The 13,991-nt window shown below is 35.6% G+C and overlaps 1 protein-coding gene across 1 annotated transcript in view; it reads right to left on the bottom strand.

The window, feature by feature from the left end:
- The window catches only part of ARMC2 (armadillo repeat containing 2), a 67,530-nt gene that overhangs the window by 35,170 nt on the left and 18,369 nt on the right, over nt 1-13,991 (bottom strand). Inside the window, exons 7-9 of the mRNA XM_075145632.1 lie at nt 8,094-8,164; nt 4,197-4,289; nt 1,085-1,260 (exon numbers count right to left, since the gene is read on the bottom strand). Of these exons, the coding sequence (XP_075001733.1) occupies nt 1,085-1,260; nt 4,197-4,289; nt 8,094-8,164 (340 nt within the window). The remainder of the gene's footprint in view (nt 1-1,084; nt 1,261-4,196; nt 4,290-8,093; nt 8,165-13,991) is intronic.

Below are 13,991 nucleotides of genomic sequence, written 5' to 3'. Positions count from 1 at the left end.
TTTAGCAAACTGTGCTGACTGACTTTAAAATAACAGATGATATATAAACTTTGTATGTATTTTCTGCAGGTAGTATACCAATAACTTGCACGTTTTTCTCTCTAATTCACTCTTACAAAGAAATTCTGCACAGGATTCACTGGTTTGGCATCTATGGCCATACCACAAAGAACTCCAGTACAAAAGTACATGTCATAATGGAAGTTACTCTCAAATATCAGAAAACAAGGTCTTATGATGTACTAATGGTCATTGAGAGATTATGAAAGGGAAGTAAAAGTGTTAAAAATACAATGGTAAATCTCTTCCTTTCCTCTGCATTTCAAGGGCAATTACTTCTCTTGTTCATGATTTTTAAAAGATTCCACAGAAAAATGTCTGTAACAGAACTTTTTTTTTATAAGCACCACTTAACATCTATGTAGTATCTGAATATATAATTATATCTTCTGATTAAAATAACACACGCTACGAACTCCCTTCCAACACACACACACAAATTACTAAAATGTCTACAACATAATGCTAGCTGGTATCCTTCCACCAGTGACTGTCCATACATACGTAGTAGAAGCTGAACCAATAGGTTCAAAAGCACCAACTTAATTGAGAGTTTTAACCAGAAATACTAGAGAAAGAGACAATTACATTTACTCACTTTCCAAAAAAAAAAAAGTTTTGGTATTTTCAGATGAAGGTGTTTAATAAGGTCAAGATATTATTCAAAAACTAAGCTTCATTTCCATATGTAATTTCTTAAATTATTGTTTTGTTTAAATCCCTGCATGTGTATCCCAGCTTAGGACACTTTTCCATGCCTCAGCAATATTCCTGCCACCATACACCAGCTACTCTATTTTGTGTCCCTCCTTCCTCTCCCAGACGTAATTTCTCTGCAAAAAATAGGCTCCAACAAGTGCCGATCTGGATGAATGGGAGACTAGTATCCATATGGCAAGAAATTGTGCTTAGGAAAAGGTTAGTTTAGACACAGTTTAAAAGTATGAAATAAAAAATTAAATGCAAGTTGTAATTCATGATTTTGAGCTTCACATTCTACCAAATAGCATTTTAAAACACTTACAGCCAGAATAATCTTTGCCAGCTTCAGGCAAAGTGGATCTGAATCAATGTCTACAAGTTTATATAATGTCTTCAGAAGCACACTTCTTCTTTTACATCTTTTTCCAAGCATACTTCCTTCATTCAAGGCTTGATAAAGCTTGGTGCAAGCCAGACAAAGATTTTCTATATTGTCTTCTACTTGAAGGGGGTGGGAAGGGAGAGAAAAATAAAAAATAATTATCAGTGCCATGTTTTCCAGAGCATCTCAATAGACGAAGACACAAGAGAACAAAATAAAGAATGGGTTGCACAACAAAAAAAATAAGGCACCCAATAAATCTCTTAAAATGATAACGCGATCCTCAGAAACAGTTTTATTCTGTTCTTTCAAAAAGAAGAGACTCAAGCCAAGAAATCACAGAGCCAAAATAATACCTAAAGCTAAAATGAAACACACCTTTAATGCTTAATAATCAGACTTGACCAAATGTCTACCAGGAAACTGTGAACTTGAATATATTCTTTAAAGAGCTACACCAAACATTACATGTGAAAAAGAGCCAGTTAAGGAATATTTTTCTGCCCATATACATAACCTAACATATCAAACCTTGCTGGGATTAAGAACAAGTGAATGTAAAAACTCGCTAGAACTCTCCAATGCATAGTAGAGGTGCAAGATATATCTGACTGGACTGTTGGCCTATTGACAAAAAAGTCATCTACCTCCTAACCTGAGTCCCTCAGACACTATTTAAAAAATACAAAAATAAAACCTCCAGTAAATTATTACAAAATCTACATCTCAACAAAATGGAATCATGTACATGTTTACTTTAGAGGGAAAAGGAAAAGTCTTGCCTATTTTTAAAATTCAAGAGCGATTTTTTTTTTTCTTTTCTTACATTTGCTTTTGTCTTTAAGGTGACACTAATAAAGCACCATATAAACCCATTTAAACTGCCTGTATAAACTCTGCATTTTCTCAGGAGGTACTTCATAGCTGAAATAGAGTCATATTCAAGGAGGCAAAGCACTTGTGATGAAATATATATGGAAAGGAAATTACAACAAAAAACATTATATCTAAGGCCCCACACCTGTAGGCAGACTCAAGAAACCACCTCTCATGCTGAACAGTGCCCGGAACCTCTCAGATTGCAAACGTCATACTCAAGGAACAGCAATGACTATTCCATTTCTACTTCCACCATGACAGAAAATTTAACAAAATTTAGCATGATTCTAAACCCTTTGCTCCAGTAAGCAGTGAAACAGGAGTGGCAAGGAACCAAAATTAAAAGGTCTCCACTCTATTTCATCAAAATTAACAACAAAAAAAATTATTCATGACTCATCCCATGGGGCATTTTTGATACTTATCCTCCCTTGAGTACTGGAATGTAACAAAATAAGGTATTTGCTCCTCTAGAAAAAGAGATTTTGGGGTTCTATTTGTTTTTGTCATATAACAATCATCTCAAGCACATGATATTCATAAGATTTTAGACAATAATTAAGTTTAAGGTTAAACTTCAGATTTGTTTTTGAATGGAAAGTTTTCTGCAAATTTTTTTTGAGGGAGAAAGGGGAAGAAAAAGGCTTTTCTATTAATGTGTAAAAAACTAAATGTGACCTAAATGCATGTGCAAGGAATTACTTGAAAGGTATGAAGCAAGTGACTGCACACAAAATCAAAAAATATTGAATTACCAAGAGACCCACTCAAAACACTAAAATTACAGAATTCTAATGTTAATTTTCATAGGAGAAACTGCAATTGTGCGGTAAACAGCCTAAATAAAGCAATACAACACGCAGCTGCAGGAGGCAACAATGCAATTCAGTTACAATCTGTGTGAATATTCAAGAAGCAGCAAAACTCTTAACTTTAAGGTTTTTGTAGTACTACATTCAATCAACTGGTGAGAAAGTATCACTAGATAATTTCATCTATTATTAGAAAAACTAAGCCATAATCAAGTTTTAAAAAAAGCTAAAAAATCCCCAACACACTAACCAAATCAAGTAAAGACTGAGGAAAAGGGGCATGAAAATTGATTTTCCTTAGTTACACTCATGACAAGGGAAAAACATGATTAGATTTTACCTCTAAATAATATTTTGCTTACCTATAAAGAACATCTCACTATGCAAAACTAACTCAGTGGCTTATATTTGACAATCTCAGCATTAAGCAAGGAAAATGTGAAGTTGCATAGCTGTTTTCAAATTTCCTGATCACTGTTTTTCTACACATCAGTGACATCTGTGGGAATGAGAATTCTGTCTTTTTAAAATAATGGTATATTTTGGGAATCACTCAGTACTGTAAAGGTGTTTCATACTCATCAACATCTCCAAAATTACGCAAAAAAAAAATTTCTGATCCGTACCATGCTATAATGAACACTGCAAAAGATCCCATAAAACAAAATCAATCCCCTAATTTGACACTCACTTTTAACCACCCGTAAAAACAAATATACTTTCTATATTCCCACCATTCAAATAAATATATAGTGTCTATAAAAGGCAACTAAATAACCTTTTGAATGAAACATTAAAATGGATTTCAGAGTTCAATCTTTCAAGCCATACTTAATTTACTCAATTTTCTTTCCGTATTCTGGTCATTACATACTTTTCTGAGACATCTAACACTTTAAGCACAAATGGAAATTTTCATTAAGATTTCCTTAGTTTTCTAAAATTAATTGAGACCTTCAATACAGTCTATGCTTAAAACAGTGAATCTGTGCAGTACTTCAGTCTTAAAATTTTTACCTTATCACTGACTGCTAAGCTGGCAGAGCTATGTTGTCTAAAATAAAGTAATTTAATCAGACAAGATGATCTCTAAACCAGTATTTTTTTTACAGTATCCCATAATGGTTGAGCTTGGAAGGGACCTCTGGAGGTGATCTGGTCCAAGCGCCCTGCTCAAGCAGGGCCACCTAGAGACAGTGGCCCAGGCCAGTTTTACACTGCAAAGTCACTGAACATATGAAAGGATAAAAGGTTACATAGTCCAACTACTGTTATTCTTTTGTAGTAAACACAAATGAGTCCCATGTTTGCTGCAGGAAATAGTACACAAAATACACCCTTTCAAGAACAGTGTTACCCACCTTTTTCCAGTTCATGCAGAATTGGTAGAATCTTTATATGCCAAAAGATTTCTTCCTCTTCTGATTCATTTATTCTTGTTTCATCCTCCAAGCCTTCAAAATACATCCAAAACAAAAGCACATATTCAGTGAAGGTTTCAACTTCTACACAAGTAAATAGCTACAAATACTTTACTCATCAGTCAGGAAAAAAAAAAAAAATCTAAAAATGTCACATTTTGCTATATTCTGGGTTATTCTACTTATTCAAGCTTTTGTTTTTATCGACATTTTCTCAAAAACAAAAGTCTCAAACAAAACTAGATGAATAAATGTTTTGATATGTAAAGCTGTACCGTAAAGCCAGATTTGTTTTTGTTTGCTGACATTAATGTATCATTTGATCACTGAATTGGAAGGTAATGACTACTTTTACATCAACATGTCCTACTATGTTTCAGATCTGTGTTCATGTGACAGCTTATTCCATGTTAAAAAATATCCATACTACAGACAATCCTCTAGGATTGTACAATTTTATCTAGTACACATGCACAATATTACACTAAACTTGGTTAACTGACTCCTTGGTTAGTTAGGGAAAATAGTCTTGTTAGTTATTACATCCTGTTAGCAATTCTAACCACTTCATGCAACTAGTTTTGAGAAATTCTCGACTAAATTTTTGTAAAATGCATGTTTCCCTTCTATTCTTTGTTACGTTAAACAACTTCTCACACAGCATCTTGGGAAATGAATAGCAAACTACAGATATCTGAAAGATGTTTTGCCTCCAATAATCATGTCAGAAAACTTGAAGGCAACCAACTCCCAGTTTTCTTGGCCACCCTTAACCAATTTCCTCCACAGTAACTAGAAAGAGCTACTGTTCATTATCAGAAACCTTGTCCACTTCACAAAGAGAATTTTTAAAAAATATTTCCGCTTTTTTAATACTTCGCTTCGAAAAGACAAAAAAAAGTCTATCAGCAGACATCAAGTTAAAAATTGGTAGACAAATCAGCAAATCTGGAATTCTTCTGGACACAAGACTGGGAGTGTGGATCTGTTTTCAGATTGGACAAGGGAGTTGGTGAAATACGGTTTATTAAAAAATGGATTCCAGGACTGACTTTCATATGGATGCAATATCACTGGGAATTATTCTGACTTGCTGAACGACCTTCTCACATTCACCTGGCACTATATGAAGTGACAGAATTCTGGTCTTGAACATTGGCCCACTACAGCTGGAGAGCCAGAGTTTCTGCACAACTTGAGTTTTAAAAGATCTATCAATTGCTTACAAGGTGCATGTAGGCATATTTTTGGAGTTCAAGATTAGGTTAAGCTCCTTATCTTGCAGGCAACCAAAGTTGTTGTTATAAAGTTGGGGCTTGGTTTGTTGTTTTGTTTTTGGTGGTTTTTGGGTTTTTTTTTTAATAAAATAAAAGGGAAATAAAAGTCACACAACTCCACTAAATAACATGACGAAAGCCAATAAGACTAGAATATATATTTTAAGTGACAGATTTGTCAGAAAGTGTCTTTTACTGTTCATTACTAGCTCTTGCATTTAAATGACAATGTAAATTCTTCACATAATAATTATCAAACACAAAAAATACTGTACTACATGAGAACACTGATATTGAGAGGTTTGCATCATGAGAACAGTATCTCAGACCTTAGCAAAATTGCTATCTTCTGAGCATTACTTGGAACAGTGAAACAATTAAAAACTTTGTGACTATTTTAAAAGCTTACTCTTTAAAAAGAAATCCAGACTCTTTTTGTGTATCTGTATTAACTTTAACTGTCAACCTATATTTTACACAGAATTAATCTATCAATTATATCTATTTCAACAGATTCTACTGTTTTATAAGTAATACACTGGCAAGTATGTTATTACAATAACTATATATTGTTGGTGTGTGCATATATACGTATTAGTATAAGTACATGTTATTAAGTAATATTATTATTACTTATTTTGCAGACCTTTTTTATTTTCTAGATCAAATGAGTTAAGAGTCTTATTTAGATCGATGAGTAGCTTAATTAATAAAACACTACGCAGCATTTGCAATGAAGTGAAGTTCTGCTCCGGATAATGTAAGAGCACAGCTGAAATGAGAATACTACAATACTTTGCACTGTTCCTTCCTGCCACAAAACCCACATATTGACTCAATTATTTCTTTTCTTTCCAATTTGTAGCTACCTCTCTTAAACTGAAAGATGGGACTGACTTTTTAATTATGCACGTGCTTAACTTTATTAAGCACGAAATAGTTCACTTATGTATTTGCAGATATGAACAAACTTCCGCAAGAAAAAAAATTAACAAAGCCATTCAATTTTTAGTTCAGAACCAAAAGAACTGATTTTTTTGTGCCACTCTGCTGCAGTTGTCTCACATTCATCAGAAAAATATAGCAACCTAAAAGTCATAACGGCATAATTTTTTTAAACAAATATCTCTTGTAACTAGGAAAAAAAAAGATAATCAGCTTTTACTACACGACATTAATCCTAGCAATAAGAATGAACAGGAAATACATGATTATAAAGAAAAGCAACATTAATAAATGGTAAACTTGCATGTGTCTCAGTTCTGGGAGATTTTTAAGGTGCTGATGAAAAATTATGGCACTAGTTGTATTTAAAATATTGCAGAAGCTGTTCTGAACCTTCTAATTGAGCAAATCACAATTCAACAACAAAAATACTCAAACAAAAGAATTCAGCAAATTGAAGTTCGTTGTCTCAGTTTTTCATACGTCTTAACCACAGCTTTGGATTCTGGTCAAAAAAAAATCACTAATCAGTCTACATTTATTGGTTGCTGTTTTTAGTATGTAAATACAAGAGCCTTAGCAACACTGAGCTTTCAAAAGCTGTGTACTGCCTGGCTTATCATGTTTAGCCTTTTCATGGAATACTGAGTGGCTATGAATATATCAATATTAAAAGTCTACCTCCTCTCTAAAATGTGGAAGTATAAACACAAATCATATCAGAAAACAGAAATAATCTGTAAATGAACACTCACCCCAGGACCCCACTATAGAGAAGAAATGACTGAGAATTCCTACTGCTATCCCACTGTTTATTCTGGATTAAAGATGAAGTATGCACTAACTAAGGAAGCTACATAATGTTAAAAAAAGTAGATATAAAAAGAAACAATCCTAATAACACACATGATTTTTTCAATAGCACCAATAAAATAGCGCAAATAAATTAAAAGGCTTATAAACAAAGAAAATACAGCCCCACAGAATACTAACTCCCATGACATGGTAAAAACTCTCGGCTCCTCTGAAGGAAATGAAAACAGAGCACATTACAGACTTTGCCAGAATGATCCAGAATAATGCAACTTCTCAGTTCTAGAAAAATAGTAATAAAGCATAATAATAGCAGAGTAGAAACATCAAGTTTCCATACCAGACTCTCAAATATGCACTTGCTATGTATGAAACGTGCCAGCTATGGGGAAATATTAATTAAAATCTGTTATGTAAAATTAGCAAAATGCATCCCTACAGGGCAATCCAGAATCTGTATCTTCAGCTAATACAGCTTGGCAAAACTTTATTAGTTTCTGTGCAACTATGCCAGTTTACAAAAAAGTGATGGGCAAACAAGGTGTTAATGGATTGGCAAATTCTTAAGCCTACATATGGGAAAAACAAGAGAGAAAATATCAACAGATTCTGAGAGTGAAGATCTCTTGAATATTGTTTCTCTTTACTAACAAAAGTAAAAAAGCCCAATACATCCAGAAAACCAAAAATATTGTTCAGTGAATAAAGAAGATAATGATCTTCAAATCACAAACATTAGATTATTTCTATTTGACTGTATTTCACATTTTTTGACTGGAGATTGAAATGCCTTATGAAGTACCTGTTACTCTTCTCTTCCAGCCTGTACTCCTTGGCCATGATGAACTTGTGCCAGGCTTTTTCATCTGGTCACTAAAAGATACAGTATAGACACAAAGTATATCAGAATACAATGCTCGAAAGCTTCTTTCTTCACATGCACTCAGTATGAGATCTGCATGTTAATAACTAATTGGAAAAGATTATAAGTTATTTTACTAAGTTAGTAGGTTATCTGCTCATTAAAAGTGACATATAAATACAACTTCCTCAAGTATGTATTACAGAAACTCCTTCAGAAATACTGACATACTTACACCACAAGAGGTCACCGTTATGGAACACAAAACCTAAAGCATTTCCACTTGTACAGTAAAACTGAAAGTTGAACCAAACTAAACTGAGAAAGAGCCAATTTTTATTTTATCATCCATTTCATTAACTGAATATAAACACAACTAGCTTAAAACTGTAAGTTCACCCATTCACAAGGGCAGTGATTTCTGCTGATAGTATTAACACTTTAAAAAGATTTAATGAGAAGACCTTTCAAAGAAACAACCACTTTAGTAACCTTTAATGTAAAGATTAGAATTTCCAGGTCTGCCTGTGAACTATTGCTAACCGCGTAGTGGTCACTAGTTCTGTTAGTACAAGAAACACATATCTTGTCATTTCCTTGTAAAGCAACAGTGAGTAATGCCATAATTCCTGCTGATTGTATGACTAGTCTTTCTTGGGCCAGAGGAAACTACTACATGCATCTGTGATATATCTATTCTGTTTGCCTAGCTACACACACAAGCAACACTGATCTAAAAGAAATACAGAAGATATAGACTCTCTTTGCTATTAAACAGGAATCTTTCCTCCTTTAAATTCTGTACTAAAGACGAAGGTCTTAATTTATGTTTTCTATTCTCAGTGTATGTTTAATTTAACACTTCTTATTCCATTTATAGTTCATGTACCAATACAACCTAATCTCCTAAATTTCCTTCTAAAGATAACAGTAGTGCGTTAGCAATGTTATTTCAACTTTTTTTAAACCTGTTAATTTAGTTGCTATAAGGCTTAAAGCTAAACTGTTGTTTAAGTGGTTTGCTGGACTGGCGCCTAAATCCTGTCTGCCAGTCCAGACAGAAGATGTAAGTCATCCTATCAACAGATGGAGACAGAATAAAAGACAAAGCTCTTATAAGATCACTTCCTTACAAAAGGGACTGGATAGCTCACTGTGATCAGTCAAAAATTTCCCAAGCAATCACATTACAGAGGAACACTTGCTTCATTACGGCTAACAGTGAATAATGCTTTCTTTTTACAGCATGAGGATTTAAATGCTCCAAAATCCAAATGCTTACACAAATTATCTTGAAATTTTTTCAGCTCATATACAGCAATTCCTACTCCTCTGGGGAAGCAATGCTTTTTAAAAAAAAAAAAAAAAGCAGCGAGTGCTTACATCTCTACTCTAAAATAGACTGGCATCTGTAAGAAAGAGGGTTTCTACAGCACACGTTAAATACAGTTCAGTGTATTAATAGAAACCAAAATTTGGTTCCATTTATATGAATACCTTGCCCTACAAACTTTTTTTTTTTTTTAAAGTTTAAGAAATGATTCTATGAGGTTCAGCCATCCCTGAAATCAAGACTAGAACCTGAAAGGACACTGGATAAGCAAGGGAATAACAACTTCAGTCACCTAATATTAATCCAACTATATTCAGAAATCAGTATCTTCAGAATTGTATGTAGGCATGATGATACTATCTGCCTATATGAATATGGATGTTTGAGTTTGCTTTCCTCAATGTCGTGGTTTAACCCCAGCCAGCAAATAAACCCCACGCAGCCGCTCGCTCACCCCCCGACTCCGGTGGGATGGGGGAGAGAATCGGGAGGGCACAAGTAGGAAAACTCCCGGGTTGAGATAAAAACAGTTTAATAATTGAGATAAAACAAAGTAGAACAGTAATAATAACGAGAACAACAACAATAACAGAATATACAAAGCAGACGATGCACAATGCAACTGCTCACTGACCGGCTGTCACGAACTGGGGGGTGAGCCGCCCCACACACCTGGTTTTTATACTGAGCATGATGTCACATGGTATAGAATACCCCATTGGCCAGCTGGGTCCACCACCCTGGCTGTGCTCCCCCTCCCCGGTGCAAGTATCACCCAGCAACAGCCAAAGCATCAATGGGCCATCAACGCTGCTTTCACACCAAACCCAAAACACAGCACACCCCCCAAGCTACTGGGAAGAAAGTTAACCCTGTCCCAGCTGGAACCAGGACACTCAGAAAAAGAGTTTTGTAACTATATCCTGTCTGTGCCTTTTTCCCTAAAATGTAAATCCACAGGATGAATCCAAGAAACCTCAACAAAGACAATCCTACAAGTTTTGTAGAAAACAAAGGCAGCTGAAAAGACACTGAAGCAAAGGATGTGGTAACCTCAACACTTATCAGATAGAAACACCACATATGCGAAATGGAGGGTAAGACCATGTCAAAGTCTGAACTGCGTAAAAAAAAAAAATTTGATTGGAACCTATGATTTCTTAAATACCAGTATCAACCGGTTTAGAGACCTATGCAGTAGGAAAGCAGATTGCTGTACTGCTGGTATTCACAGAACTATCTGTACGTTTGGGAAGCATCCTCATAAGTTAAACAGCTTAACTGGAATTCTCATTATTTTCAGAAAAAGAATACACTGAATACGTACATAAATGAGAATGACTGGTGGGCACGCTTATCTTTAGGGAGTATGTACAATTTATGAATTTTGTGAGAGATTACAAAATTCCTTTATGTATCTTTACCATGCTGCCAACTCCATTTTAGTTACAGAGACTTTTGCTTCTTTGTTATCTTTTCACTTTCATGTAGGGCTGAAACTTAAGCAGCAATATCTTAAGAACTATGCAGTTAAAATGTAATCAACCTACCCTAAAAAATAAGTTACCTACTATTGAAGGGAACTGGCTTGTCAAGACAGTGGTTGCCTTGGAAACAAAGTCAATTGGCAGAAATCTGATCATCTGATAAGAGACTCATCAAGAAATCAACTGACAGAGGCTCTGATGATTAACAGAGGAGAAAGAATTTGGCAACTGGATCATCTCTATCCCTCTCATATAAGGGACATCATAGTAGCCCCTATGAAGAACACTGCTTTCTTGAATGTACGCAGACTATGAGGACTTCCAAAAGGAAGGTGAGGCAGCACTGCAGGAGTGTATTCATATTTTTCCCTGGTGAAAGAATGCATAATTAAGTGAAAGCAGCATTTATTCAGAAACTCCGCATGTTTAGATGTTTACTTGCTTGTTCTTGCCATGAGCCTCTTGTTAATGGTAAATCTGCAAACTCTCATCTTCAGTGGTATTCCAGGGAAAACTACATTTCTAATAACTGCATACCAGAGGCAAAGAATTCGGCTAGGTCCCTCCAAAGAAGCTGCGGTACAACAGCAAGGTCTGATTCACAAACATGAGTGTAAAATCCCAATAGAGGAATAGTGCTTCGGCTCTTTCCTCATACTGCAGAGCCTTAAACATCTGAGAATCTGCTACCTCTTTACTTGTAAAACAGAGTCTGGCAATGGGCCTGAATTTTGGGTCACACCTTTCCATAGTTAGACCCTTAGCATGGTCCCTGCTATGGTTTTGGCCCAAGAAAGGTAGCACTCTCCTTGACAAATGCCTGGGCACAGGGCACAGACAAGCAGAGGCAGGGACATTCCCAGCCAATACTTAGTGTGTGGTAGGGAGGGGGTTAAAAATACTTTTGTTGTATTAACATAACCCATGACACAGCAGTTGGCCACCAAGCTAGACACTAACTCCTTTATTTTTTATTAATTATTAGTACAGTAGCCCTGGTGCCTCACCGATTATTTAGTTACCAGTTAAGAGGGACACATAGCCTAATGCTAAGAAGTTAATGCTTCTCTACAGAATTGTCTCTAACAAGCACCTTTGATTAGTGAGGTAGCAAAGCTTAACTAGAAAGAAAAGAGAACATGATCATCTTTTCCGATTTGTCGAACTTGAAGGCATTCCCTCTAGATACTATCCTCTCCTCTCCTCATGGTAAAGTTCTTGTAACACCTACATATTCTTACAACTTCGGGGGACAAAACTAGAAAATATGGAAGTGGGAGAAGAACAGAGGAGCACAGTAACTGAGGTAGTGCAATAAAGGATGAAGAATAGTTTTCAAAGAGAAGAGTAGGAATAACAGGGAATGAGCAAAAGATAAGGGCAGTGGGTATGGAAAAGGCCATAAGCCCCATACTATCTGCTCCTGCAAGTGCCAAGAACTCACACGACTTTGCTCCTCCAGAGATTATGAGCCTCTTGTCTTGCATCCATGTAAACTGAACGTGTGGACTCTTTCTCTTAAAGTAGAGATAGGAACTGGAACTATCCCATGTAAACTGGAATCTGAACAGAGTCTTACAAAGGCGGTGAACTACTCACATGCAGACAGTGCATAGCATGCCTTGAGTAAATGCTATGAGGAAGCCATACACAATAGACACTAGCTAGTGTCTGGAAATACATTTATTTTCCATTTTTAAACAAGGAAATGAAAATGAATTACCAACTTTGTGATCCTGAAGATAACAAGATTTTGCAGAGCACCCTTAACTTTGTATTTATAGGTATTTTTTGTTGGCGAATTCTATATGACTGCTTAAGGCAACTTCTTTGGGACGGGGGTGGGGGGTGATTGAAGACATCAGAAGAACTGGTTTCCATTGACAGAAATAGAAGGAATATTAGGCTTAACATGCAAGGACTTTATGGAGACTGACTAACAAAACACCATTTTCTCTCTGTCTGGCAATGGGCACACAAACTTTCCAAATAATCGTAAATCTCAAACATCAGCACATTTAAACCAGAGAAGGTAACTTGGAAGATAGCTTGGAAAAACACATAGCACACTGCCTTCTGAAGGCGTCACCTGCATAAACTACAATAATACCAAAATTTATAGACCATACGTTTACATATATTTTATAAAAACATGAAACAGCACATGGTCTAGTTAGTCCAAAAGCTTGTCTTCAACTATCTCTTTTTAGTGTATCAGAAGATGACATAAAACTGGTAAGTACAGAAACTCTCAGAAAAAACTTTTCAGAAGTTCCTTTCCAGTAAGAAGCCTTAGTCTGTGTTGCCAGCACATGAAAGATCTCTTATCATACATGTGCTCTTGATAAAACACTGGCCTCATTTCTAATAGCATTTTCTAAACTAAAGTAATATTTAGTTGGGGGGTGGGATTCAGTTTATTTTTAAATAAATTTCTAAGGCATTTGAGTTTATTACCTCTCAATCTCCTTTTATTTCTTTGATGCCCTTTTTCTTAAGTTAGAAAACTGTAATTATGAGCATACAACTTCAGACATCTATATCTGCAGAGCATTTTCTGTATCTATAGGACCACAATTCTAATCTGAGTTCCTTCCTCATAAGCAAGTCTAAGCCCCTGATAGTTTCACTGTTTGTCCTTAGAGCCCTTTTATTTTTTGTCTTTATTTTGATAAGATAATCAAAACTAGTCATACTTAATGTAAAAGTACACTAGCCATTTATGTAACAAAAATATACAAAAGCCATAACAGGTCACGCTGAAAGTCCACCACACTCAGCACCTTCTAACTGACCAAAAAGCTTCTTAGATGCCTCCAGCAAATGCTGTGGGGTGCCCTGCCTGCAGTTCTCCTTCAGTTTCTGCCTTTATGTTTTTCACCCTGATGCATTTCCCCCCTCTTCTTTTTTCTTCCATTTTCCCCCCAATAATCACTCAATTTCTCCCCCACGTATTTTCCTTCATTCCACCTCCTTCAGTCCCCACAAACTTCCCTCCTTCTAGTTAATTTAAAACCC

This window comes from Calonectris borealis, chromosome 3 (genome assembly GCF_964195595.1).
Source record: "Calonectris borealis chromosome 3, bCalBor7.hap1.2, whole genome shotgun sequence".
Classification (NCBI taxonomy): Eukaryota; Metazoa; Chordata; class Aves; order Procellariiformes; family Procellariidae; genus Calonectris; species Calonectris borealis.
Note: the sequence above shows the minus strand (reverse complement) of the source record. Positions and strands in the feature narration are given on the sequence as shown.